This window comes from Microtus pennsylvanicus, chromosome 8 (assembly GCF_037038515.1).
Source record: "Microtus pennsylvanicus isolate mMicPen1 chromosome 8, mMicPen1.hap1, whole genome shotgun sequence".
Lineage (NCBI taxonomy): Eukaryota > Metazoa > Chordata > Mammalia > Rodentia > Cricetidae > Microtus > Microtus pennsylvanicus.
Window position 1 is genome coordinate 80,496,687 of NC_134586.1, and position 27,149 is coordinate 80,523,835.

The 27,149-nt window shown below is 39.4% G+C and overlaps 1 protein-coding gene across 5 annotated transcripts in view; it reads right to left on the reverse strand.

The window, feature by feature from the left end:
- The window catches only part of Grid2 (glutamate ionotropic receptor delta type subunit 2), a 1,369,063-nt gene that overhangs the window by 372,208 nt on the left and 969,706 nt on the right, over positions 1-27,149 (reverse strand). For all 5 annotated transcript variants that reach the window (XM_075983936.1, XM_075983939.1, XM_075983937.1 and 2 more), the window contains one exon: positions 3,226-3,327. In XM_075983936.1, the coding sequence (XP_075840051.1) occupies positions 3,226-3,327 (102 nt within the window). The remainder of the gene's footprint in view (positions 1-3,225; positions 3,328-27,149) is intronic.

The following is a 27,149-nucleotide window of genomic DNA, read 5'->3' on the forward strand; positions in this document are numbered from 1 at the left end:
TGAACTATCTAGCTTTTTTGGCAGCATGGGCATGGGAATTTAGTTCACCCTTGTGTGCCTTTATTCACTCTGGACCTTGTATAGCTCTTACAGGGTTTGATAAGGAGTAAATAGAAGATATATAGTGTTTCTGAATAGGTCCAGTCACATGACACTTCAGGTGTGTGTCTTCCCGGTTCCCCCCAGACTCACCACATCTCTCATTGTCTACTCTGCATGGGAAGGGACAAGCATGTTCTGGCTTAGGCAGGCTCCATAACCTTCTGACTTCCAGCTGAAATTTTAACTGGAGGGAAGTGGAAAGTGCAGGTACGGCGGTGGGAATGAGACAGGAGAAGCCTGTGGTTCAGTCCATCTTCCTGGTGGTGGTTAGAGCCGGGACTCTGCATCCTCTTCCGGTCCCAACATTCACAGACCCCAGGGTTAAATCCTTTGCTCCAGTGCCAGCTACTGAATGAAGTCCTCTTCAAACTCCACCAAACCCAAGGCTTCTTTACCCAACTAGGCCCAAGTGCTCTAATACCATTGCTGGTCCTTTAGTGGAATTCACTGTCCTGTGACAGTTACCTCATTTAATTCTGTCCAATAAACTACCTGACTCTACTAACTACTGCCTGCCTCTAGGGTTCCCGTGTAATAGAGTCTCAAATTATTTGATCTATTGTTTGACTGTTTACCTCAGATCCATAAAAGATCATTAATAAAGGCAGAAATGGGCGATTCCAAACTTAAGTAAGTAGAGACTTAAGTAGACTCTACTTAAGTAGAGTCAGCTACATAACTTCTCTGTAACAGACGGTGTAAGTTTTCTAAGAAGTAAAAGTGGGTGAGTGGAGGTGACTATATTCTTTTTGTAATATCATAAATGTTAAAAAATCATTTCTGGGGAACTTGCACTGGGGTTTTTCACCTTTTGAGAAAGTATTGGAGATACATTCCTGGAATAAAAGATACTAGGGCAGTGGTCACATAGTCAGTTCTAGTTCAACTGTTGATGGAGCCATAGTTCTGCAAGGGCCTGCTAATGAATGCATCCAGCTTTAGGGGTAACTGGGTGAATTGAGGGGGTATGATTACCAATTTGGATGGACAGAGCTTGTAAGGACACATAACGGAGTTATGAAACATGCCTATTGGAAATAAGTAGGAAGGACAATCTCAGATTGAGTCCCATAAATGAATGATTAAGTGTGTGGCAGTATTACATGCTGGCTATAAACTGTGTGAACATAATAAAAGTAATGAGTGCTCATCCAACTGGCACCCAATTGGTAAGTTCATTGCAGACAACACGGAAAGCCAACAGATCTTCCCGTCGCTAGTTATCTGCTCTTGGGGTCTGTGCAGGGCTTAGTTTGCAGCAAACAGACAGGTAAACCTGGGATAGGTGGCATTATCACTGCAGGAAGCATAACCTTCACGAACAAAATCATTTTATTCAGCCTGGAAACGAATTTAAAATGATTGGTTCTATGAAGCTCGCCCCATAAAAGTCACTTTTACCTCAGTCAGAATTTAAACATCTCCAATTCTCTAGTCAAATAGAATACAGCCCCCCTCCACCCTCTCTCTCGTCACAGCAGGGGTGGAGAGAGCCTGATGCATTGCATAGGGGAAGAGGTTAAAGGTCTGGAGGCGGGACTTGCTGGGTTTGGCTTTCAACTCTGCTCTGTCACCTGTCTAGTCTTTCACAGTTTTTTCTTTTTTCACCTGATGGTTGATTTGTTTTATTCGTTCATATTTTGGTGGGTTAGAATAGTGTACATTGTGAATACTGCAATGACTAAAGTATATGATATTACAGAGGGCTTTACAGGGGATCTGATCTAAATAATAATCTTAACTGGTTTAACCTACCAAATTCTGAGCATACCCCAAGATTACGATCTGTGTGTTATCTACTCTGTTATGGCCAAGTCTGTCCTATGCTAAATACCAAATAATTAGTTGCTAAGCAACTGCATTTTCTAATTGCTGAATTTGCTTTAAAACTGTTTTCTTTCTCAAAGAAAACCAGATCCCCTGCACCAGCTTTTATGGTGCTTGTCACAGAGTTTCCCTGATAATCACTAGGAAGGAGATTAGTGATAGTTGTTTGTGCTTCAACTGTCTGTTTTCTAACTGTTAGTACTTAAGTGCAAATTGATAACTACACACTTAGGTTCAAACAGAAGCACATTCACATTTCAGCTGTAAAACATTTGGTGAAATAATTACAAGTTAGACCCTTGTTAAAATCACAACTAGAAATAAATTTTATATATGACACAGAGGGAATAGGCTAGGCCTTTAGATTTTCTTTTGCAGATGTCTCAGATAATTTTTGAGGAAATTTTATTTAGATCTGTTAACTCATATTAAACATATATACAGACAGCTGCTGGTATTGAGCATCCAGTTATTAGCAATATATCATACAGCTTTGTTTATTTACTAATTCTGCAATTAATTTGGCTTTTAAAATACCCTTTCTACTTTTAAAAAGATCTATTTTATTTTCCTGTGTGTGTGTGTGTCTATGGAAGTAGGTAAGCATGGCACCAGTGTCCAGAAGGCCATTGTCACTGAATTCCTTTGAAGCTGGAGTTACAGATGATTGTGAGCCACCTTACATGGATGTTTAAAATCAAACTCAGGTTTCTTACAGAGCAGTATAAACTGTGAGCCATTGAACCATCTCTCCAACCAAAATAATACAGAATGATAAAAATTGTTTTTACAACAAGTGAGTGGGATTATAACAAATGTCCTCATATATAATCCTATTCACATAATCATAGATGTCAAGGTCATAAAAACAGTCACACGTACCTATTTTATTTGCTAGTACCCAAGGAAGCTACATTTAATGCTAGATAAGCATGCATTAAACAACTGGGTGATCTCTACATTGATACCTCTATGTGCATGCTATTCTTTTGGTGATGGATGTGTCTGAGGGATTGCTCTTCTTATAATGTATGGAAATGGTAGGAAATCAGATCTAACAGTCTAACGAATATCCTAAAAGAAGCACATTAATAAAAACTATAGCCTATAGAACTCAATTTAAATTCATAGAAATGGAAGGATGGATAATATGACCATTGAAACTGTCTTAGAAATCATAGTCAAGGTTCCTTTAAAAGCTCGTCTAAGATTATGACATTAGTTGATAAAGCAAAAATCAGCAAAAATTAGAGGACCCTCTATGGGCCCAAACTACAAGGCTAGGATGGTGCTTACCAGTACAGTCACCACACGTAGAACCACGCCCCGCATGTTATTCTCCAGTTTCTTGTCAGTCAGTGACCCATTCAGACCCGTGACAGGATTCCAGCACCCAAGCTGAAAGGCAAAGTATCTTTGATCACTTTTCTGACTAAAGAGCAGCCCAGTCACCTCTGTGTAGACCTTGTAGAGAATTGTGTGATACTGCACAGAATAACTAGCATGGAAACCTTATCTCTCTTAATAGCAAATTAAGCAATCAGAAATGCCATCTCCTGCCTTTAAATACCATCATATGGCATATGTCAGAAGCCAGCGTGCTTTACAAGAATCATGGAGGACATCTGAATTAATGAGGAGTCACATCGCCACCAATAGCTCTGTCACTCTAATGTGCTAATTGGATGAATAAAAGTGCATGTAACCCTTGCAGAATTTCTCACTAATATGGCAGTTACTGCAGAAGTTAAATTCTCTCAAAGCCTAATGCTGTCATTTAATTGTACAATGCCTTTCATGAGGAAAAAAGAGCCTTAAAATATGAACAATGTTTTATATAGATAGAGGAACAACTGCTTTTATGTAGGGGATAGTCACATATAAAGTGTGTGTGTGTATGTTTGTGTGCCTACATGTGTGCTGTGTGTGTATGCATGCTTTAAGTGTTCCCAACACATAAAAACAATATAATTTGTTTTTTGGTCAGTGCTGCTACTTTTTTTGGAATATTTTGACAATATCTTTCCTTGAAAACCATATGCTAATTATTCTTTGTTGTTCAAAATGGTGGTTTAATGCCTGCTTGCTCTCATATAGTTATTGCCTCTTGTAGTATCCAAAACCTGACGGCTACCCATTTTAAAATTACTGCCTGCAAATGTCAGAGGAATAAAATTTGATGAGTCTCAATTAGAATTAAGGAGAAAAGAAAGGAACGACGAGGCTCGCATTAATGAATGACATGTCAAGAAACAGAACTGCCGAGCGGACAGGGTATGTGCGCAGGGGGAATGATGTCAAGGCCCTTAGCCTAGGGCTGGCTCCATGAGCCTTCACACTGAGACCTGCTTCGTGAGAGCATGAGGTAAAAATGTAACCAACCTTCAGTCTTATTTGGAAACAGTTTGATTAATTGAGTTATTACAGGGCACCTGGTTACTTGTGCCATTTCCTCCAATGATTTATTTCTTTGTGCTGAGTTTTGTCTGAAGCTTCCAAAGTCATCAACATACTGGCAAGTCTCCCTCACAAACAAACAGCTGAGGGGCTTCTTGCCGAAACTCAAGTGTCTCTTTGAGCTCTCAAAAGGTGTTTAATTAAGAAAACTAAAATGTGTTCAATATATTGTGAGAGACAGAGATGTCACAATATGATCAACAAAGCCAGGGTTTTCTTTATTAAAATAATTTGGAAAAGCCTGATATTTGTTGGTTTCAACTGTAAAAGCACATTCAATTCATGCCATGATATGTCATTCTTAGTTACATAACAGTCTAATTAGAACTTAGATCCAATTAACAAATCCAAATGTGTTGAAAAGTCTAATTATCGGAGATAGCATAGCCCTCTTGCCAAACTACGAGCTATGGAAATTCTTTTGAGCTTTTGTTCTTTCCTGAGGTTACTGAGAGTCTATCCTCAATCGCATTGTTTGACAATCACTTTTCTAATTACAAGAACATTTTATTTTCCTAGACAAAACATTGGTGGGAAATGGCTATAACGACATTACTGAAGACCGGGATCCGTACACACTGATCACCCGAGTCCCAGCTTAACAAGTGGCACAAAAGACATACTTATTAACGGAGAAATGGCCCCGCTGCATCAGCAAAGACAGGAAGTTCTTTTTGCCTCCAGAGGTGTGTTTCAAGTTTGATCAGACTGTTGTCAGTTTGCCCAAGGATCTGATGCCTATGTCACCAATTGACATTGGCCTTCTCTTCTCTGAGCATTTGCTGCTGTGTTAATAATAAGGCTGGTAGAATCATACACAACGTGATCTTTACAGAATGTGAACCATCGAGTTCCAAATTTCTGAGTTATAACTTCCTTTGAATACAAATAAATACAGATAATATTCTATAAATTACCTTTTTGTTTCTGTTTGTTTGTTTTTTCTGTGTAGATTGGCTGGCCTAGAACTCACTGGGTAGACCATGCTGGCCTCCAGTTGAGAGATCTGCCTGCCTCAATATCCCAAGACCTGGGATTAAAGGCATGGGCATCCACTACCTGGTAATATTCTCTAAATTTTAATGCATTCTCTTGTACCTAAATTGGGGGGAAAAAGCAAGAGAAAAGCAAATTGGGGAGAAACAGGTAGATATCTTTCATCCTGACTTCAGTCAGTAGCAGCTTGGAGAGTATTGGCATTATTTGTGTTATGTGATGTCTCTTCTCATTTTGCTTTTTATCTTTCTTGTGGTGTTAAGACTGTCCCAAACATGTACACATTTCCATACAGTTTGTAAGACAACTGGCCTTTTGTGCATGACGGCTTTGAGTGTTCTCTGTTGGGTTTTATTGCGCGACATCTTGCATGCATTTTAACAGTAACACTTGCCAATGTTGTCCTGTCTCTTAATAACCATAGGCTGTATGTTAGAATCAGTAAATCCCTTCTATGTCGGCACTTCTCTTACATGTATGAATATTTCCCAAATAACCACTGTAAACAGCAAAATCTAGCATGTTCTAAGAGATGTTTACGATATAATTCTTTTTGGAAAAGTGGGAATAAAATATAATACTGATCACATATCGAAAGGGGAAACAGCAAACCACCAAGAAGTGAAAATAGTAGTTATTTTCTATATAGACAAATTTTAAAAGCATTCTTAAATAATTTCTGAATGTCACTCACAGAGATGAGTTCTTCATGTAAGATGTTTAAGTGTCACAGCTACTTCATGAATGGCCTTGTTACATTTTTCTTTCATAGATATCATACTTAAGGTCTCACATAAGGTAAATATATAGACTAAGATACAAAAATAGGATTGCAACTAATTCCACTTAAGTCCATTGTCAGGATTTTAAAATGAATTTTATCTCATGCCTCCTGAAACATTTTTACAGGCACGAACCATTTGAGGTAGTAGGAAATATACTTATATTTCTGTGTTAAGGAAGGTGCATTAACTGAAGTAGTTTGCTCAACATAGAACTTTCAAGGCAAAATTACAATCATAATTTCATAACATTTACACACTATACAATGTGTCAATTTAGAGTTTTACTTTTGTTAATTCAATTGATTCTCAAGCCCCTTGAAGGAAAGGACATCCTTATGCCCATTTTGTAGACGAGGGCCTGGGGACATATAGTTTCTCTCTCTCGTCATGCTGTTATCATTCCTGTATAGCAGTCAAGATGGGAGTAAGTGTTCTGTTTTGAGAAATCAACTTAGATAAAAATTAATGCCAAACCCACTTATGTTCCTTTAAGTCATAATGATATGTCCTAAACAGTGTCAGTGGACAGGGAAGTAAATGACAGCAGCACATGGGGACAATGTTGAGCTTTCCTGTCTTACAGATGAATTCCTCAAGTATTAAGATCTCTTGTTTAATGCTCATACACTCTCATCTCTTCCTGAGGTTCATGTCAAGTTAGTCTGCTTGATTATAACAATTACTTCCAATAATAAGTAACAAAAAATGATGCTCACATAAATGCAAACACAAACATTGCCTAAAAGAAGTAGCAGTCCTTGAAGCAGAGCAGGCATGAGAGGCAGAATGTCTGAGCATCTCTGGAGGGACTGCACCCAGGGTCAAGCACAGGGCTTCTCTAGCCACTTTTCTGCTGTCCTCATTTGAAATATCCTTAACTTGGCAATTCTGGCAGTATGGAAGGTTTCTCTCTGGCTGGGGTTTTGCTTTTGTTTCTGGTGTTTTACCTTATTTTCTTTTAAAAGAAACTGTAAAAAAAATAGTGAAAACACACACAATCTCATACTCTTTTTTAAATAAAAGATTTAAAAAGATTTTTTATTTTTTTTATGTGTGTGTGTGCTTGTATGTATGTGTGTGTCTGTCTGTGCACAAGTGAGGGCTGCTGCCCTTGGAGCCTAGAAGAGGGAGCTGGAGCTGGAGTTACATGTGGTTGCAAGCTGTTGATGTATGTAGGTTCTGTAAACCAAACTTCTGTCCTCTGCTAGAGCCTCCAGACTCTTAACTGCTGAGTGTCTATCCAGCTTCACTGCCTCATTCATACTGTCTTCAGCCAAATGAATAAAATATGCTCTCCAAGTAAAAACAGAAAGTGACTTTTGCAGAAAATAAAATTTTCAGAAAGTCTCCCTGTTAGTTAGGAAAAGGACTTACTATCTCAGTACTGGGGAGATGCTTTGGTGGGTTGCAAATGAGTTGGTGCACAAGCATGAGAATTTGAGTTTGAATTCCCTAGCACCATGTTTTAACTGGACACAGGAAATGTATACACTTCCATAAGTCCAGTATTAGAGCTCAAGGACATGTTTGTTAACCAGTAAATCTACAACATGGAGTCCCAGATACAGCAAGAGACCTGTTTAGAAAAGAATAGCAGTAGACACTTGAATTCTATTTCTGGCCTTTACATGTGTATGCACACATGTGTAAATGCTCTTACACACATACATACACATGCCCATAAACTACACACACACACACACACACACACACACACACACACACACACACACGTCTCCATTGTCCAGCTCCTGGAAATCTTGATAACATTTGGAAGACCTAAAAAGTAAAGATCAGAAATTCAATATCTTTTCAACAGCAGTATATAGATTTTCTGTATTTTCTGGTTAGTGCCTGAAGTCATTTCAGAAACTTTAGAACGCTTAGTGCTCTAATTATTCCCTTCATTGGAGCTTTGGCAATAAGAACCATGTAGTCTCAGCTAAATCAATGGAATAGCTTGTGTTCAACAAACTGGCGGATGCATTTGCATGAGCACGGTAGCGCTCCTGACATTATGCATGCTAACGATCAAGTTTATATATTTACTCTTTTCTCCTCAACGCCTTCACTTTCCATTGGCCACAGGCTGCAAAGGCTGACTTTTGACTCTGGAGCTTCACATCACTGTTTTTCAAACAGTGTTAGATGTCAAAAAGAGCTGAACTGTTCAACTTTAATTTTATGCTTAATAGTTTGTAGACTTTAATAAGGGGAGTCAAGAGAGCTCTAATTGAATATGAATAGAATGGCCAGCATTTATGAGCTGTGCTCACATGGAACAAAGGAACGCTGGCTATATTATCGAAGCATCTGAGAGGGCAGGACACACCATGTATAGAGAACTTATACCGCCTGCTACTGAGCTTCATCTACTTGCTTCCTCAGCCTTTGGGCTAAAGGTGGAAGTAGCAGATATGCAGTCAAGCCAACTTTAAAGGCAGCCATTTAGAAACGTGAAGGATTTATTTGATAAATGTTGCATCTGTAATGGTCTAGAAAAACAGTAAGAATACAGTTGGAATATTGACTCAGAAACATCCTTTATAAATCTACATGGCAATGTTTTCTGCTTAGACGTGCAAGAGAACGTGCTGGCCCAGTAACTGTCCCAATCTTTATTCTCTTTTTGTGATTCTTCCCCATAAAGTAGTTTCAATTTTTGAGACATGCTTCCTGGGTCATGGTTATGTGCTCCCATCGGTCTGCTCACACAGCTGGGCCACTGCCATTATCCTTCTTTATGCTTATTGGGAATAACCTCCATGCTTGAGATTCAGGCAGGAAAATGTCAAAAAACCAACAAACAAACAAAAACAAGCTAACAAACAAACAACAACAACAAAACATAAAAAGCCGGGCAGCGGTCTCAGTATTCAGGAGGCAGAGGCAGGTGGTGTATCTCTGTGAGTTTGAGGTTAGCCTCTTCTACAGAGCTAGTTGTAGGACATAGTCAAGGCTACCCAAAAAATTATGTCTCCAAGGGGGAAAAAACAACAACAACAAAAAAAAACACAATACAAAAAAAAAACTCAGAAAAAAACAGAAAAAGGATCCAATGACTCAACCATTTGTGTGTGTGCATGTACACACACACACACACACACACACACACACACACGTACACGTACATGTACAAACAAACATATAATAATAGAAAAGGCTCAAATATATTAGGCTGTAATAATAACCATTTTCAGTCTTCAACTGTCTTTAACTGGTTAAATACTATGCCACAATGATGCTTTCCTTCCTTTCATATTTCTTGCTGGTGTTAAACCACCATTACACTAGACTTAGAGCCCATAAGTTGCAGCAGTTAACATTATATACTGAAGATCTCAAATGTTAAGTTTGAGCACTTACTAAACATTAAGAGGTGAATAAAATGGGGTCTCAGCTTCCTCTGCTCTCACATGCAAATTAGAAATGTCTTTGTCATAGGGCTGTTGTACTAACTATTGATGTCATGTGTCAAGTCTTGAGACCTGTTCTTAGCACAAAGACTAAGTGCTCTGTGTTATTTTTTAGTTAGGATTCTTTTGTTCCTGCTCCATTCTGTTCCCAGAGCGGTTTCATAGTTTAGTAAGAAAACACATATCTAAAGGTGGAGTTCAACGCTATAATACAATATAGAATAATTTGAAAATTTATGATGATTCAGCCAAACCCAAGAACAATTAAATCAGAATCTCATGGTAGGGCCCTCCATCCTCAGCATTGTTTGAACCTTTCAAGATGATTTCTGTTCATGGGTAGATTTGTCCAAAAACATGCTGAAGCATCAGGGGAATGAAACTTATCAACTGACTGCTTTATACCATTATTCGAAGGTCTCTCTTCTACTGACTTATTTTGCAAAGGCTGTCAAGGAACACCTTTTCAAGTAAGCTATTTAGGCTTCTTAATTGAAATTGGATGTGAATGTCAAATCTCTGTGAATCTAGAATGCTCCCTACCTTGCCCAAGGGTGTACTTGGATTGTCTCAGTGTTGTTGTAGGGGCACCAGATGGGTCCCAACAGATGAAGGCATGAGTAGGAACTCATTGTTTTCTTATTGTTTATTCATTTTCCTTTGTCTCCAATTAAAACTAAATTTAACAGAAACCAGAGAGTCCCAGTCTGAACCTGGGTTCTTCTCCAACTCTGTACCTCTGGCCATTCTCTTCATTTTTCAGATGGTTCATTTCACTCAAACCAAATGTGATTAGCTTTGCATTTCCATCTTAAAAGAATATTCTTTTCTATAATATTTTAGCATTTAGTGATTACAACCATATGAAGCTTGCTGGATGTTTTGTTGTTGTTTGGCTTAGGAAGTTCTTCTTTTTATGTGTTGCTTTCATTGGTTAATCAATAAAGAAGCTGCTTGGCTTGATAGGGCAGAACTTAGGTAGGCAGAGAAGACAGAACTGAATTCTGGGAGGAAGAAAGCAGAGAGAGAGAGCTGCCATGGAGACACCAGGTCAGACAGGTTAAAATCTTTCCCAGTTCACCACGACCTTGTGATGAACACAGATTAATAGAAATGGGTTAAATCAAGATGTGAGAGTTAGCTAATAGGAGGCTAGAGCTAATGGCCAAGCAGTGTTTTAATCGATACAGTTTCTGTGTGATTATTTCAGGTGGCCAGAACAAAGGAACTGCTCTCTCCCTGTAACAGTTTTTGTTTTGTCTTGTATTGAAATCACCTGGAAGCTCAGCTCCCCCTAGATCACTCCAGTCCTTGATATACCTTATTTAATAATGTTCATATTTACTGAAGACTTCTTATGAGGAAGAAATGATACCAAGCTCTGGATATTATTTAATTTATGTTTTCATAAATTAAACATAAGTTGTATCAGGAAAGTACTAAATTATCCCAATTTTAACAGATGTGGAAATAGAGGATTAGAAAAATTAATTGACCTGTTTCAGACTGTACAGCTAGTTAGTAACAGAGCCAGAATTTGAACAGTGGTGGATTTGCTTCAGAAGCTGCTAGGGTATTCTGACCTTATTCATTACGATGCTTTTTCAGTTGGAAGTAAAACAAGGTCCAAATCTAACATGCTTTCGAACTTTCATTTTCCAACATCAGACCTTGAGGAACTGTAATTGTCTATGCTACAAACCCCTTCTGTGTTTCCATGATTCATGCTTGTCTTTCAGTGTATGGAGCCAAAGACTTGTAGCTAATGTGAGCAGAAAATGCATTATATTTTGTGCTTGAGATCCTTAACCATGTCAGTATGGGAAAAAGATTGGCGTGTAATGACTGGTCAGGAAGACATAGGCATTGAACTGGATTTTCAAGTTTAGTTTCTTTCTTTCAAAAAAAAAATAACGTTTTTGAATCTTAGTTTCTTCTAATGAGATGAAATGGGTTATTAATAAAAATAATATTGTATTTGTCTTTCATAGTTCACAGCTTATCAGTGAAAAGATTAATTTTGTGATTTGTCTATTTCAGTGGTTTTCAACCTTCCCTAATTCTTCAGCTCTTTAATATAGTTCCTCATGATCTGATGAACCCCCAACCATAAAATTATTTTTATTTCCACTTCATAACTGTATTTTTACTATTGTGATGAATTGTAAGGTAAATATTTTTGTAGATAGAGGTTTGTCAAAGGGATCTCTATCTACTGATCCTATGACCTAGTATATGTTTGCCTGTACATGAACATGCCACTGTGCATATTTGGAAGTCAGACAAAGATTTGTGGGAGAGGTTCTTTCTGCCTGCCATTTAGAGCCTAGGATCAAACTCAGGCTGTCAGGTCTGGCAGTAGTGTCTTTACCTACTAAGTCATTCACTGATTTCAAGTGGCTTCTCATATTATCAGCAAACCAATTATAACACAGAATCATGATGAGTATAAATGTAAAGAACGACCATTGCATCAGTTAAAGGGAGACACAGAAACCTTTGCAAAACCCTTGACTTAATTTTGTTTGTAGATATGTATCAGATACCTAGAGTGCTGCTTAGCAGATAGTTTATAAATAGTAGATAGCTGGCAAATGAATTAATTGAATTTTGGCAAATGACTTAATTAGCTTTAATTTTTCTCAAAGAAAACAATAACTTCCAGCATTGTAGAGGCATTTTGTAGCTTGAGGGCTTTACCATAAGGTGAGGGATGAATCACATATCTTATGAAAACTGTCTAGCAGATGTTTAATATGAATAGATTACTAACCAAGTCCATTCTTATACAGAACAAGAGGCTTATTGTTCAGGCTTCCCTGTCCCACTCATTGGAAAGTGTGTAATCAACATTACAATCAGTTTACTTCGTGAACAATAATGTACATCTAAGTCACCAAGAGGTTTTCCTTTCAGGATCCCTCTTTATTACATGTCTGTGCTCAGACTCAATACACAAGCAAAGGATTTGGGTTTCACTGGTAACTGAATCATCAAATAACTGACCAGGTCTGTGAGCATCCTTAGCACCTCTGAAGACAATTCTTATTTTACTGTGGAGTATTACAAACATTTGAACAATTGAGACTTCCATAAATCAAGATTCCCTCCTTAAGCATATGGTAAGATACTGGCTTATACATAGAGAATTACCATGTCTTTGCTTCCTTATTATTCTTTTTGACGACTATTTTAAATATTCTCAATATACATCTATTGTCAAAGAATAGAACAACTAAGTCAAATATGAAAATCAAGATAAAGGGCAAGAGGGATTTGACCTACTGATCACAACCATATGTAAGAGATCTAGTGATGAATAGTGTAGTGGATACCTCGAGAACACCAGCATGAAGGCACATGAATCACATATGGTCCAGCTCAGCCTTGGCACAGTCACAGAAGTCTCTGTCCCTCACGTCTAGAATCCCATCCAGCAGCAGGATATGCCTCTACTATTCTCATTTCACCATTTGAAACCACACATTGAAAACTAGGATAGTTGAAAGCATCATATATACAGTATAAATTAGATAGTCATAACTACTCTGAAATTCCTGTGATTTAATATATAGATGTAAAATATAAAATGTAGATTTAAAATAAAATGAAGAACTTAATTTTATATCTCAATTTGATTCTTGGTACAAAGCCATTCTACTATTATAAAACCAAAAGAAAAAAATAAGCAGCAACCCTTGAGGAAAGAGGGAGTAAATGTCTTTTAGTAATACTCTATTATTGTACTCAACTTGAAGCTTCACCCCCTACTGACTAGCATTCAGAATGCTTGGAATTACTCAGTATGCTACTAGATGAGAACAATTGTCACCAAAATTACCAACCTACAAATCCAATGACCAATTAACAATGACCGGCCTGAAAGACATCTTGTCTTTCTCACTGGATTTAAGGCCCACTCCATGAGATGGAATCTACACCTGACATTAATAAAGTGTCAAGAACCTAAGACTAGATAAGCCGTGGGCCCTCGGGCAAGGAATATAGCAATAAAATAACCGCTAATTACATATTGCTGTTCCATCAGTGCCTTGCTCAACTCAATCAGAGGTACTTCGTATTGCCGTAGATGGTAACTAACATGGAGAAACACAACTGGGAAATAAGAAGAAAAGTTGAGATTTTGGAGCATTCATTCCTAGTTGGGATGTCTTTATTAGCCTTTTCCTCACAAGACTCAGAGATAAATTTAGAAGAGGAGGAAGAAAGATTGTAAGAGCCAAAAGTGGTAGATAACTCCTAGAAAATATGTCTTCAGGACTGATAGAAACTCGCAGAGACTGTGACCACACACACAAGGCCTAACACAGTAGAATCAGAGCAAATGCTAGCAGTAATTAGAAGTAGAGGTGAACACAAAGTCCCACCACAAAAAGAAGCTATTTGTTTTTTACCTCAGCGTAGTACTCTAATGTGTATATATTCCACACTTTCTTCATCCATTCTTCCATTGAACGGCATCTAGGTTGTTTCCAGGTTCTGGCTATTACAAATAAGACTGCTATGAACATAGTTGAACAAATGCTTTTGTCATATGATAGGGCACCTCTTGGGTATATTCCCAAGAGTGGTATTGCTGGGTCCAGGGGTAGGTTGATCCTGAATTTCCTGAGAAACCGAAACACTGATTTCCAAAGTGGTTGCACAAGATTGCATTCCCACCAGCAATGGATGACGGTACCCCTTCCTCCACAGCCTCTCCAGCAAAGGCTATCATTGGTGTTTTTGATTTTAGCCATGCTGACAGGTGTAAGATGATACCTCAAAGTTGTCTTGATTTGCATTTCCCTGATTGCTAAGGAGGTTGAGCATGACCTTAAGTGTCTTTTGGCCATTTGAACTTCTTCTTTTGAGAATTCTCTGTTCAGTTCAGTGCCCCATTTTTTAATTGGGTTAATTAGCATTTTAAAGTCTAGTTTCTTGAGTTCTCTATATATTTTGGAGATAAGACCTTTGTCTGTTGCAGGGTTGGTGAAGATCTTCTCATGCAAATGGATGGAAATAGAAAACACTATCCTGAGTGAGGTAACCCAGACCCAAATAGATGAACATGGGATGTACTCACTCATAATTGGTTTCTAGCCATAAATAAGGGTCACAGAGTCTACAATTGGTGAACCTAAAGAAGCTAAATAAGAAGGTGAACCCAAGGAAAAACATATAGTTATCCTCTTGGATAAGGGAAGTAGACAAAATTGCCGGGGAGAAAACTGGGATCTTGGGGGTGGGGTGGGATGGGGGTAAGGGGAGATGGGGAGAGAAAAGGTAGAAGGGGAGGATGGGGGGAACTTGGGGAAACAGGATGATTGGGATAAAGGAAGGTTGGATAGGGGAGCACGGAAGCATAATTCTTAGTTAAGGGAGCCACCTTAGGGTTGGCAAGTGACTTGAACCCAGAGTGGCTCCCAGGAGCCCAAGCCGAGGTCCCCAGATAGTTCCTTGGGCAGCTGAGGATAGGGAACCTGAAATGACCCTAGCCTATAGCAATACTGACGAATATCTTGCATATCACCATAGAACCTTCATCTGGTGATGGATGGAGATAGAGACAGAGGCCCACACTGCAGCTCTGGACTGAGCTCCCAATGTCCCAATGAGGAGCGGAAGGAGGGAGAAGATGAGCAAGGAAGTCAGGACCACGAGGGGTGTACCCACCCACTGAGACAATGGGGCTGATCTATTGGGAGCTCACCAAAGCCAACTGGACTGTGACTGAAAAAGCATGGGATAAAACTGGACTCTCTGAACATGGCGAACAATGAGGGATGATGAGACGCCAAGGACAATGGCATGGGGTTTTGATCCTACGTAATGTGCTCGCTTTGTGGGAGCCTAGCCAGTTTGGATGTTCACCTTCCTAGATATGGACAGAGGGGGGAGGACCTAGAACTTACCACAGGGCAGAGAACCCTGACTGCTCTTTGGACTGGAGAGGGAGGGGGAGAGGAGTGGGAGGAGGAGGAGAAGGGTGGGAGGAGGGGGAGGGAAATGGGAGGCTGGGAGGAGGCGGAAACTTTTTTTTTCCTTTTCTCAATAAAAAAAAGAAGCTATTTGCACTTGAAGAGTGCTGTGAAAGGGAAAAATCAATGTTCTCCAGTCAAGTGTTATTGAGAAAATCACACTCACACATACACTCAAGGTCAGACCACATGCCCAAGAGTAGATGGCCAACAAAAATGGATTGCATGGTTTTTGTGTGCTTTTTTTTTCTGTTGTTGTTTTGGGGGTTGGTATTATTTTCTCTATATTGTTTTTGTTAGTTTTGAATTTTAGTTTCTTGTTTTGGTTTGTTTTTTTGTTTTTTTGAAAGAGATGTGAGGTAGAACAAGAGTACCAAATTGGGCAGGTAGGGGAGGTAGGGAGTGCCTGGGAAGAATTGCTAGTGGGGAAGAATATAATCATAATGTATCCAAAACATTTTAAATAAAATTTTGAGCAACAGAAAATAAAAATGCACAACCCATTAAATGAAAAGCAAAATCTGAGGACCAATGTCTTAATAATTATGATAAAACTATCTATGTTAAATGGTCATAGAACGTGTAGAGAAAGTTAAGAAATGATGTTCAAACAAAACACAAATATCCATAGATAAGGGTAACCTGCAGAGAAAAAGAAATTCTTGCTTTAAGAAGTACAACTGCAATCAAAATTTTACCAGGGGGCTTTGAAATTGGGACTATTCACTCAGAAGAAAGGACCAGACTTGAGGGCAGTGTGATGGCTATGAATAAGTCTATGAAACAGAAAGGAAAAATAAGTACATAAGGACAATGAACAAAGCATGAAGATGGGACAGCAGCATGTCAATCTACACAGATGTTATGAAGGTCAAAAGAAAAGTGGGGGTAGGGAGGGTATTTGAAGGTATAATGGCTCAAATGAATAAGGAAAGCTAAAACAACCAGTTCTGTGAGTTCTAAGAGACCCCTTGCTGGGTTGGAAGCCTGCTTTTCTACTGGATGGATTGAGACTCTCAGGTGTTACATAAAGCACACCTTAGGGACATTTGAGAAGTCTTCCAGAAAGGATTACCTGCTTAGGGCTTAGTGCTACTCAGAGCTTTAAGCCAGTGACTACTCAGCATTTTAACATTGTGAGGTGTGGGGCCAAGGAAGTGGAGCCTAGAGAAAGAGGTGAGTTTTCCAGGTCTGTCTCTAGAAGGGTATAGGCTGGCTCTAGGCCCCTTCTGGTTCTGCTCTCTGCTGCTGGCTCAGCAAGAGATGAAACTCTCTGCTCACCCTCACTCTTATAGAGCCATGTCTTGCCTCACCAATGCCTCTGACACCATGGTATCAACCAAACAACCTCAGACTGAAGCCTCAGAAAGCAGGAGTGCAAAAGAACCCATCCTCCTTCTAAACCATTTCTCTCAGATGTTTTTCATAGCTTGAAAAATATGATGACATATGGACCAATAGTTTTTTATATTATGGACACACAATGCAAAAGTCTATTATTTGGGGACATTAATTAAAAAACATTTTTTACTTTCTGTTTCATAGAATCAAACATTTCTATAATTTCTATTATCCTCTCTTCAATTTTCTTGATTCTTCTGAGCACATGAGCCCATTTTTAAGCCTTTTGTCTCATTAGTAGACAAGATAGTTTCCTGAATGAAAGACAAGGGTAGAATTCTCAAACTAGAAAGAAGAAAAAAAAGAAACTTATACTAAAGGGCCATTGGTAAAACTATCACTAGGTTTTTCTGTTTTTAAAAATTGTGTCTGCGGGCTGGAGAGATGGCTCAGAGGTTAAGAGCATTGCCTGCTCTTCCAAAGGTCCTAAGTTCAATTCCCAGCAACCACATGGTGGCTCACAACCATCTGTAATGGGATCTGGTACCCTCTTCTGACCTGCAGTCATACACACAGATAGAATATTGTATACATAATAAATAAATAAATATTAAAAAAATTGTGTCTGAAATTTGGGGTGCTAGAAGGCACCAGGCTGACACAGTACAGATGCTTAAAGAAAGAATCTGGTGGAGCAGGAGGGGGAGGAAGAAGAAAAAGGAGGAGACGGAGAAGGAGAAGAAGAAGAAGAAGAGGAGGAGGAGAAGGAGGAGGAGGAGGAGGAGAGAGAGGAGGAGGAGGAAAACCAGTCTGCTCTGATCTTAGGCTTAGAAGCCACCTTCTAGTAGAGACAAACTAGGTTTATTCCTGTTTATGATTAAACTTTCATTTCTCGGGAATTGGGCAATGCCCCACCTATAACTGTAATTACAAATGGTTCTATACTGCATGTCCCAGAAATGGCAATCATGTCTTTGTTTCAGAAGGTCATTGTGACTAACTTCGCTACGCGTATGTTCTACTCCTGTAACTTTGCCTATTTTGCCCACCCAGTCCTCCATTTGGAAACTCTTATCCCTAAACTATTAAAACCTTGTCTTCCTCACATCTAAGGCTGTTCTCTAAAATCCCAGCTTATGGTGAGACAGTGGCTGGCCAGTCCTGGGGCCACCTCTAAAATAAAGCTTGATTTAGTCATATAGTTGTGGATTTGGTCTGTCTTCTCACAGTTTTCAGGTTTAAAACAAGTGCCCTGTGTCTGGCACCAATATCCCTCAAAATTCACAGAGAATGTGCATCATTTTTTCAGTGCTGACGGGATCTTGCTATCAGATGCTCACCTGTGAGGGATGCCCAAAGATGTGAGGTAGAATGAAAGACAGTTTGGTAAACATGAGGACAGTTATTAAAGCTGTATTGTTGGAAATGCTTTATAAAGCAATCAACATTATTTTCTACATAATTTAAGAGACTAATGCATTTTTGAATTTCTTATGTTTTGCACACTCAATGTAGAAATGTATCGTTTGGGAACATTAATTGGAAGAAGCAAGGTAGAAATATGAAGCAGAGAACAGTTATGAAGTTTAGTGCTATAAAGTCCACTGCCAGCTGCTTTTTTATATGGAAGTCTTTTGATGGTTTGCAGAAATTAAAATTCAATTTTAAGAATTATTTCTTTAGGTAAATTATGAAACACATGTAACTATGAATTCAAAAGGAATAAATACTTAGGTAAATGTGAGTATTGCTCACTGTATTACTTTCCCCGCCTTCTGATTATCACCGCGAATCTAGAGCTGGGTAGAGCTGTGCTGGCGAATGTGTTCATTATTTCATTTAAGATGCTTGATGCTCTATAACTATCAATACATATCTTGTGACATAACTGAAATTTTGAAAATTTGAGGAAAAATCAAATCCAAACTATATTCATTATAATACATATATAGAAGAATTTTAGACTAGATTCTATTCTTGTTCACTTAACACACCATAGTTCAAAGATTATCCTTTGTTATGGGTTGCAGTTTAATGTCTCCAAAAGGCACAAATGATAAAAGCTTGGTCCTGATCTAGTGGCTTTACTTTCCAGGTAGCTGACTTTTAAGAGAAAAACTTGTCTGATCTTTGAGAGATGTCGGGGAATATCAGGACCCAGACCTTTCCCCAACTCTGAGCTTCCCAATGGCTATGAGGAGAGGACAACTCTCTGGAACAAACCCCTATCCCAATATTCTGTCTTTCTAGAAGACCAGAAACACTGGGTCCCACTGGCCACAGCCCACACCTCTGGAAGGGTGAGCCAAACTGAACATTTGTTCCTGTTGATCATCTCAGATATTTTATCACAGCCATAGAAAGCTAATACATCACTTTTCCAGAATGTTTCTTACAGTATGAGTTTGCTGTGGGAGGTAAAATAGAAACTGAATTTTGAGACTCATTTTGATTTTGTCAAAGCTGTTTTCCAATCCACAGGGAAATGAGTCTTGAAACACTTCAAACATCACTGCAATCCTCAAAAGCCTTCTTTCAACATTTTATGCAGTCAAATTAACAGCTGGATTGGACATATTTTGAAATATACTTGGGATGGAAGGGTAAAAAATGACAAGTATTATTGTGTGAAGTCTAAATTTATCAAGCTGAACATTATCATAGAAACATCTGGACAGGTTAGCACAGGTGACTAGAATATTGTGCTAATGAAGACGGCATCAAAGCTTAATCACCATATAGGCTGTTAGTTTGTCAAGCGGAAACATTGTCCATTGACCAGAGTTTGCTCTCCTAACCTCAGTCAGCCCTCCAGAGCATGCAATTAACCTTAGGAAGAAAACTCTAGAGGCAGCGGATTGACTCATCAAAACCCATCCTTCCCACCGGCAAACAACAGAACAGATGTGCCAGCTAACACCGAGTGAGCATTCATACATTCAAATGCCAATGGAAAGCCTTTTTCACATTTTCTTAATGGAAAACTCAGCTATATATGGAGAAAGTGAATTGTTAAGCAAAATATTTATATTTGTCATCTTGCTTAAGTGATAATGAGCCATTTGTCACCTTGCTAATGTATCTGCCTACCTTTTCTTGCTAAGACCTTTGTCAAACATTCTAAAGCCAATTCTAGGAATACAGCTTCAATTCTAATTATTCTGGTACATAGCTCTAAAAATGGAAAAATATCCTAAAGCATAATTATATCATTCTTTAGATTTCTAGCTTTAAAGACAACAGATATTCAATCAATATACACATTTTTCTAGATTCATAATAGGTTCCATATTTCACAGAATAAAATAATCTTACTCATTTAATGTAAGACTTCTTTTTCGTTTGCTTTCTTTTGCTCCTTCAATTTCTACATAAACGGAAAACTGGCCACACTTTGTATAGTTTTCCAAGGCGTAGACTATGCTGACTGATTATCTAATTCATCATTGCTTAAAGTTGCTGTTTTCATCATGGTTTCTGAAAATGGTAAGTCAAAAAAAACTAATATTTATCTTTGATAAATGGCCCAACCATTGCAAAACAAGGTGGTGACAGGTTTTGCCTTTTACCATTCTCCCCCTTGCCAAATATTGGATTCGTATAGCTAGCCAGCTAGATCTATCCACTCATTTGGCCATTCTTGAGAATGATCACTAAGATCTAACTATCAAAACATCAAAGTCCAACAATCAAAATTCATTATTTTTGATTAACGCAATTAAAATACCCATTCAGAATTTACCAACATATTCAAGCTCATTCTAACACAGACCTCTCCTTTTCCCATCTTAAAATCAACACTTGCAACGTTATTTGCTATGTTGCTGCCCGATTTAGAATCTGCTGCCTTGTCTCCTTGCCTTGCTTAATAAAGGATTTCTTTGCATTTGGTTTCTGTTTGAAAATTGGTTTTTGAGTATAGTCTGTGATTCTTCCAGAGTCAAGTGGGGAGCACCTTGCAGTACGTGGGTCCCTTTAATCTGCATAACATTTATTAATAAAATATTTTTTTTATACTTTAAGCAGAAGGCCCGTAACATCTGCCTTGTTCTCTCTCTTAACAATGCAACTGCACATCAGTTATCATTTATTCATTTCACTAGGATAAATGGCATTCTCCAAATTCATGTGGTGAAGCCCTAATCTCTCTTACCTCATAGTGTACAATATTTGATTTTGAAAAAAGGAATTTAAGGGCATAGTTCTTGCTCAATTAGGTTATGTGAGTAGTCAAAATACAATCAGATGGCATACTTATTGGAAGGGGAGATTATGCCATGCATAGTTACCATTATGGCCATGAAAGGTGCATGAGTATTGAGAGGAAGTGTGGCCAAGGAGAGAGTCCTTAGGGGAACAACGATTAGTGCAACATTGGAGTTCGGCTGTCCTCCTTCAAAGTGTAAGAAAATAAAAGGCTGCTGGTTCATTTACCCCACCCGTGCTGCTTTGTTAGAGTCACCTTCCTATTACTAGTCACATCAAAAAGCTATTTTGTTGTTTTAGATGAGGTCTCCTGTAGCCTAGGCAGCCTACAATATTCCTCTGACCTTTTGACCTGTCTCCAGGTCCCATGGGGAAATGTTACTATTTTAACTCTATCCTTTCTTCGTTGTTTTCAAGTTGTACTATTTCAATAAAGGGAAGCATTTCAGCATTATTTGTTTAACTTTAGAGTAATGTTTTTTCATACAAAAGACAAAAAATGATCATCTATGTGTGTGTGTGTGTGTGTGTACATATATGATGTATCTGCAACCCACAAGTGATAGATAGTATTATACTCAGTGTTTGAACATGAGAGAATAGCAAGTGTTCTTCAGACTGCCTTTAAATTTGACCCTGGAAAACTAAGGAAAAATTGAATCCAGAAACCTCTGGAGTGTTAATGTGGAAATTCTGGCCAGGGCAGCGCATGTCTGTAATACCAATTCTAAGGAGGCTGAGATGGCAGGGTCTCTGTAAGCTTGAGTAGCTGCAGGCATTCCTGGGATAGCACAATCTTTCCAACCAAACTCTATCAGGGAGGCTATGTTAATAGACAGGGGTGGGGGGTGAGGATGGGGGTGGGAGTTCAGGTATGGAGTGTACTTGCAGCCTTAGGGAGAGGGAAAAGTTACTTCCCTCTTCCTTGCCCCCATAACTCCTACTTCCTTCATTTCTTCCTTCTGCTCCCCCACCCCCAAACTATTTGTTCTTCCTCTTGGTAGTTTAAAAGGCCATTCTCTGGTGATTCCTGGGGAAATCTGAAGTGTTGACTCACAATCCTGAATAAAGCTAGAGATGAGGAAGTCCAGGCACAGTGTGCTGGAGGATCCCATCCTGCCTATCATAAGGGAAGGGATAGGCTAACACAGGCTGAGTAATTGTGTGTCTTTATGTCTCCATCTTTCCCCTTTCTAGAGACCTGGGTTAGAGGACTCCAACCCTACACTCCCTTTCCGACTGCTATTTCTTTCTTAAGTATTTTTAACAATTTACTTCTGACTTGGAACAAGGAACAAGAGTGGAATTTTGTGGTGCATGGAGTTATTTCTGGACTTCTGCAGCCTAGGGCTTCAAAAGAACACAGACTGAATGATTACTCCATGTACATTCTAAGATGGGTATATTCGCATGCTGGTATGAGCCTGGGGGCCAAAAGAAATACTGCTGAGGCTTTAAATGAAATGCAGAGAGTTGAATAAAAAAATGCTAGCAAAAGATGGAAGGGTCCCACATGGTAACTTAGCTGGGAAATCACCTTTCTGGTTTTAGATTATGAGCAGAAGGCAGGAGATGGGTGGGTCCCAGGTGAGTGCTCTATTTCCCTGGTGATTCAGTCTGCACTGGCTCTGTGTCACTAAGACCCAGCCACAGCAAGACCAGATAGCCTGCACAGACACAGGCCTATGGTTTTGCGTTATAGAAGAGGTGCTCAGCTGAAGGAATTCACACCTTTTATAATGGGCAATAATCCACTTGTCCTTAGTTTAAGAAGGAGATTGTGCCTTTAATATGCTGAACAGTCCTTCAGTGCACTTTAATATTGGGGACAGACATAGTATCCATATTCTAAGGCATTCGATATGCAAACGCTTTTGAAAGGATAATTTAAGACAAAGACAGTCATTACCACTCCCCAAAAGACATAGCCAGGGCCATTAGGTAATTGTATAGGTGATAGAATTTAACTAGAAGAAAAATGATAAAAGAATCATGGGGGATAATTTGGAAGATAAAAAGTTATTATATGAAAAGTGTTCAAGAGTAGAAATATTATGCAGGACACAGTGTGTGGGCAGTATGTGTATGTGTGTGGCGTGTTCCCCAGCAGTCTTCAGCTGCAAGGGAGAGCCTTCCAAGTTCACAGCATCAATGAAAGATTGTGCCTAGTGTGACCCAGTAAGGTCCCAAGACAGGTAGGGAACCTTGGGGATCCTGTAACCTTTGACCCTTCTGTACGGTTGCTTTTCTAACTTGAAATACTTAATTCTACACCCAACATGGACACTAATAGTAGGCCCCTCTCCTCACCTCTGGCCATACCTCCACGAGTGTAGATTTGTCTCTGCGGTGGTTCCCCACATGAAAAGACCCAGTACTGATTGACCACTTGCCTATGGGGTTCAAACCTCCTTGGCCCCCAAGTCCATGTGTCGACTTACAGGTTTAGTTTGTGCTCACCCATTCTCAAAGCCCTTGTATCTTGTAAAGACGACCCAAGGCCAGCCTGAGCTGAGGTCTAAACTGGGATGCTGCCTCCCTCCTCATATATCAACTATATAGCTGCCTATCTTCAGCTTACATTCTGCCAGTAATCAGTGCCTGGAAGTGTGGTCTCTATACTCTTTCTTCCCTCTCTTAGTCTGTCTGCCTTTTAGTCCCAGCGTGTAACCCAGCCATGCTAAATTCTGCAACCTCCCCCCCCCCCCGCCCCGCCCCACTGTCTCCCACTGCGGCTGAGCCTGTCTGGGGCAGAACTGTCTCTTTTCCAGTTCACATTCATGGAGCCCTACCTCTGCCACCGCTGTGTCTAGGGTCCTTCTTCTGGCCCTTGGGTGGATAGTCCAATGAATGTGGGGATCCTGCACTTGGACCTGCCATCAGCCCACTCTCCACCTCCCCACCTGCTAGGATACTGCCACAACACTGGTAAGATCCCCTCCTCCCGCTCAGCTCAGGTCAGCTTTCACTGGCGATCACCTCTGGCACTTCCCAGGAGCAAGGTTTTCAGGTTTTGCCCTAGCACTGTGCTCACTAAACGTTTTTGAGCTCAGGGCTTTGCACCACGAGAGCAGTGTCTTTGCTTCTCGGACCTATGGACCCTTTCTGGGATATAGTTCCCCTCTAGGCCTCTTGCCTCTTGGGCGACTGCTCTTTGTTGGCGCCTTTATCTTATGGGCAAATAGATAAGGGCCTAAGTCAGTCAATTATCTTTCTGCTTCACCCATGGGAAACAGGCTGGCAAAACCGCATACATTTCTAAGATCTGCCAGCTGATGGTTAAGTGGAAAGAGTTACAACATGTGGGGAACCACATGACTGCCATCATTTTGCCATATTGTTTGAGCTTAAGACAGGCAGGAGCCACAGACTCATGAGGTTCAGACCCTAGCCAAATAGTGCCGGTAGCAGGCTGTCCCCACAGCCAGAGTACCTAGCTACAGGACCTGCAACTGAGCTGTTCTCTTCCACCTGCTAAAAATTTGTGACTTTAAGTCTCCAGTTTCTTTCTTTTTTTCTCTTTCCCTTTAATTGCCCTGTCTGCTTGTTACAAAGCGTCAGTCAGAGATATAAAAGCCAGTTTTCTCTAGCTCACTTTTCATTTAACTTTATGTGTAACTTAAATTCAACTGCATGCAGATGTACATGTACTTATTGTTTAAAAAATGTTTTAAACAATCCTAATGAGCTCTGTTCATTATACCTCCTCCCAAACTAAGAAAGCATAAGTTGCAAATATTTTAAATTGTTATGTACTTTTAAATGATGATTAATATATGGTTAAATTTATTACAACATACTACATATGCAATTCAACTCTGCTTTATAATTTACTCTATATAATGATAAAAGTTTAAGGTCATGGACATCTATTTCAGATTAACAAAAGTTAAATTAACCTGCAGCATTTCCTGTAAGTTGTTCTTTACTATTGTCATTTTTGCTGTTAAGCTTCTGTTGCAAACAATTTTTTTCTATTTTTTCCTTCCCAAGTATAAATCTGTCCTCTTAAGTTAAAAACCAGTATAGTCAAGCTGGAGAACTCTGGATAAAACACTGCTCCACAACCTCTCAGCTTGGACCCAGCTATCCAGGGAAATCCTGTACTGTAGCCATAAATTATATATACTCAATAAATAGCCCTCGAGTGCTCAGGTATCTGGGGAATATGACATTTAAAGTTTAATTATTAAAAGATTTTTCGTAACAGAAAGACAGGTTGGGTCTTAGCAACACCACCCCATTTCCTCCAAAGAAGACAGAAGACAGATGGGAACAGAACAATGTCTATCCATAATTCACATCAAGTGAAAAGGCTAACCACTTGGCAGAACTTCCTTTCATCTAAACTGCTGAAGATCTCCAGACAGATGATGATGGAAAGCTAGAATCGACTGCATGGTTGCAGGAAGCAAGGTAGGCTAGTCTTCCTACAGATTCTTAACCCACAGAATCTTCTGAAGTCTGACAGGCCCTGTGCTATCAGCAGAAGGCAAATGCAACTCGGAAGCTCTTGCCCTCAGTGACCATGGTGGACCCTGGAGAGTGGCTGTCTAGGTAGTTGCTCAAGTCAGTTCTCTGTCGTTCTTTAAATCAATAACTCAGGTAAATTTTTATCCTTCTCAAGATCTCTGATGCATCTTGATGGCTGAGAGGTTTGCCAGTTTAAAAAGGAGAACTTCACAAAATGGATTTCAGTGTAACTTCCTACCATGTTTAAATAAAAGGTTTTTTAAGATGAAAGCTCAGACCAAGAAGGTGTACAAATACAAGCTTTTAAAGTGTGTACCTCCAAGTTATAAAGGTCTGAGGATAAGAATGTTTCAGGACACAAGAAAGTGACTTAAGGTGTGTAAATGCAAGTTATAAAGGTCCGAGGATAAAAAACATTTCAGAGTATAAGAAGAAAATGTTTTAAGATATATAAATGCAAGCTATCAGATGTCTCTCTCATTATAGTCTGAACACTAACCAACAAAATGCTGGTAAGCTATTAATCTAACTCTGGCAGAGTACCAACACTAGTATACTGCAAAATCAAGATTTTAAATTCTCTTTGGTCATTTTCTAACTATAGACTTAAAATACCTTTCATTATGCAAATACATCTGTCACAGTCATTTCTGGCATAAATATACTGCCATTTGTACAATGTATGTGTCTAAAACTTACGTTTTCACAAACTCAAAGAATTATTGTGAGTTCCAGGGAGCCAAATTGGAAGATTCAAGTTAAACAGGTCCAAGAGAGACTACAGAGTACCACACCACAAAGCCTGGGCAGCAGCGGAGCAACCAGATACCCCAGAACATGGCCAGCATCCCAGCTTTCTCAGGTCCCCCAAGATTTCGTTGCCCACAAATCAACAGGAAGTAGTCTTGAGAACTCAACGCCCTCATCCCCTTAACCTGCCATACCTAACTCCTCGTCTTTCTATGATAAGAGGAAGATGGGAAAGTTAGGATATTGCTGGCTTTCCCTATCAGTACCCTGTCTCTTTAGGAGGCAAGCTCTGCCCATTCCCTTCCAGCAAGTTGATTTCTGCTGTCTTCTGCTCTTCATCTCTGTCCCCATTCTTCTGAAGAGGTATCTCTCTGCCTTCCTCCTCTCTCAACCTCTGTGCTCTTCTCTCCTTCTCTCTCTCGCTCTTTCTCCCCTCCCTTCTTGCCCCTACATTCCCCTTTAATAAAACTTCATACTCAATCTCCCTCTGCATGGCGTATTCTGGTTCCTACCCACTGTGGTCCCCCACCTGCCATGGAGCCTGCCAGGGTCAGTTATGCCAAATCTTTCAGTGTGTGTGTTATGTGTGTGTATATGATATATGTGGTATGTGTGTGGTATTTGTATGTCATGTGTGTATGGAGGTTAAATGCATGTGGTGTATTTTTGAATGATATGTGTGGTGTGGTGTGTACAATGCATGTGTGTGTGATATAAGGTACGTCATGTATGCATGTAGTATATGTGTGGCATGTGTGTTATGTGTATAGTTTGTGTTTGAATGTGGTCTGTATAATGTGTATGGTGTATGTGCT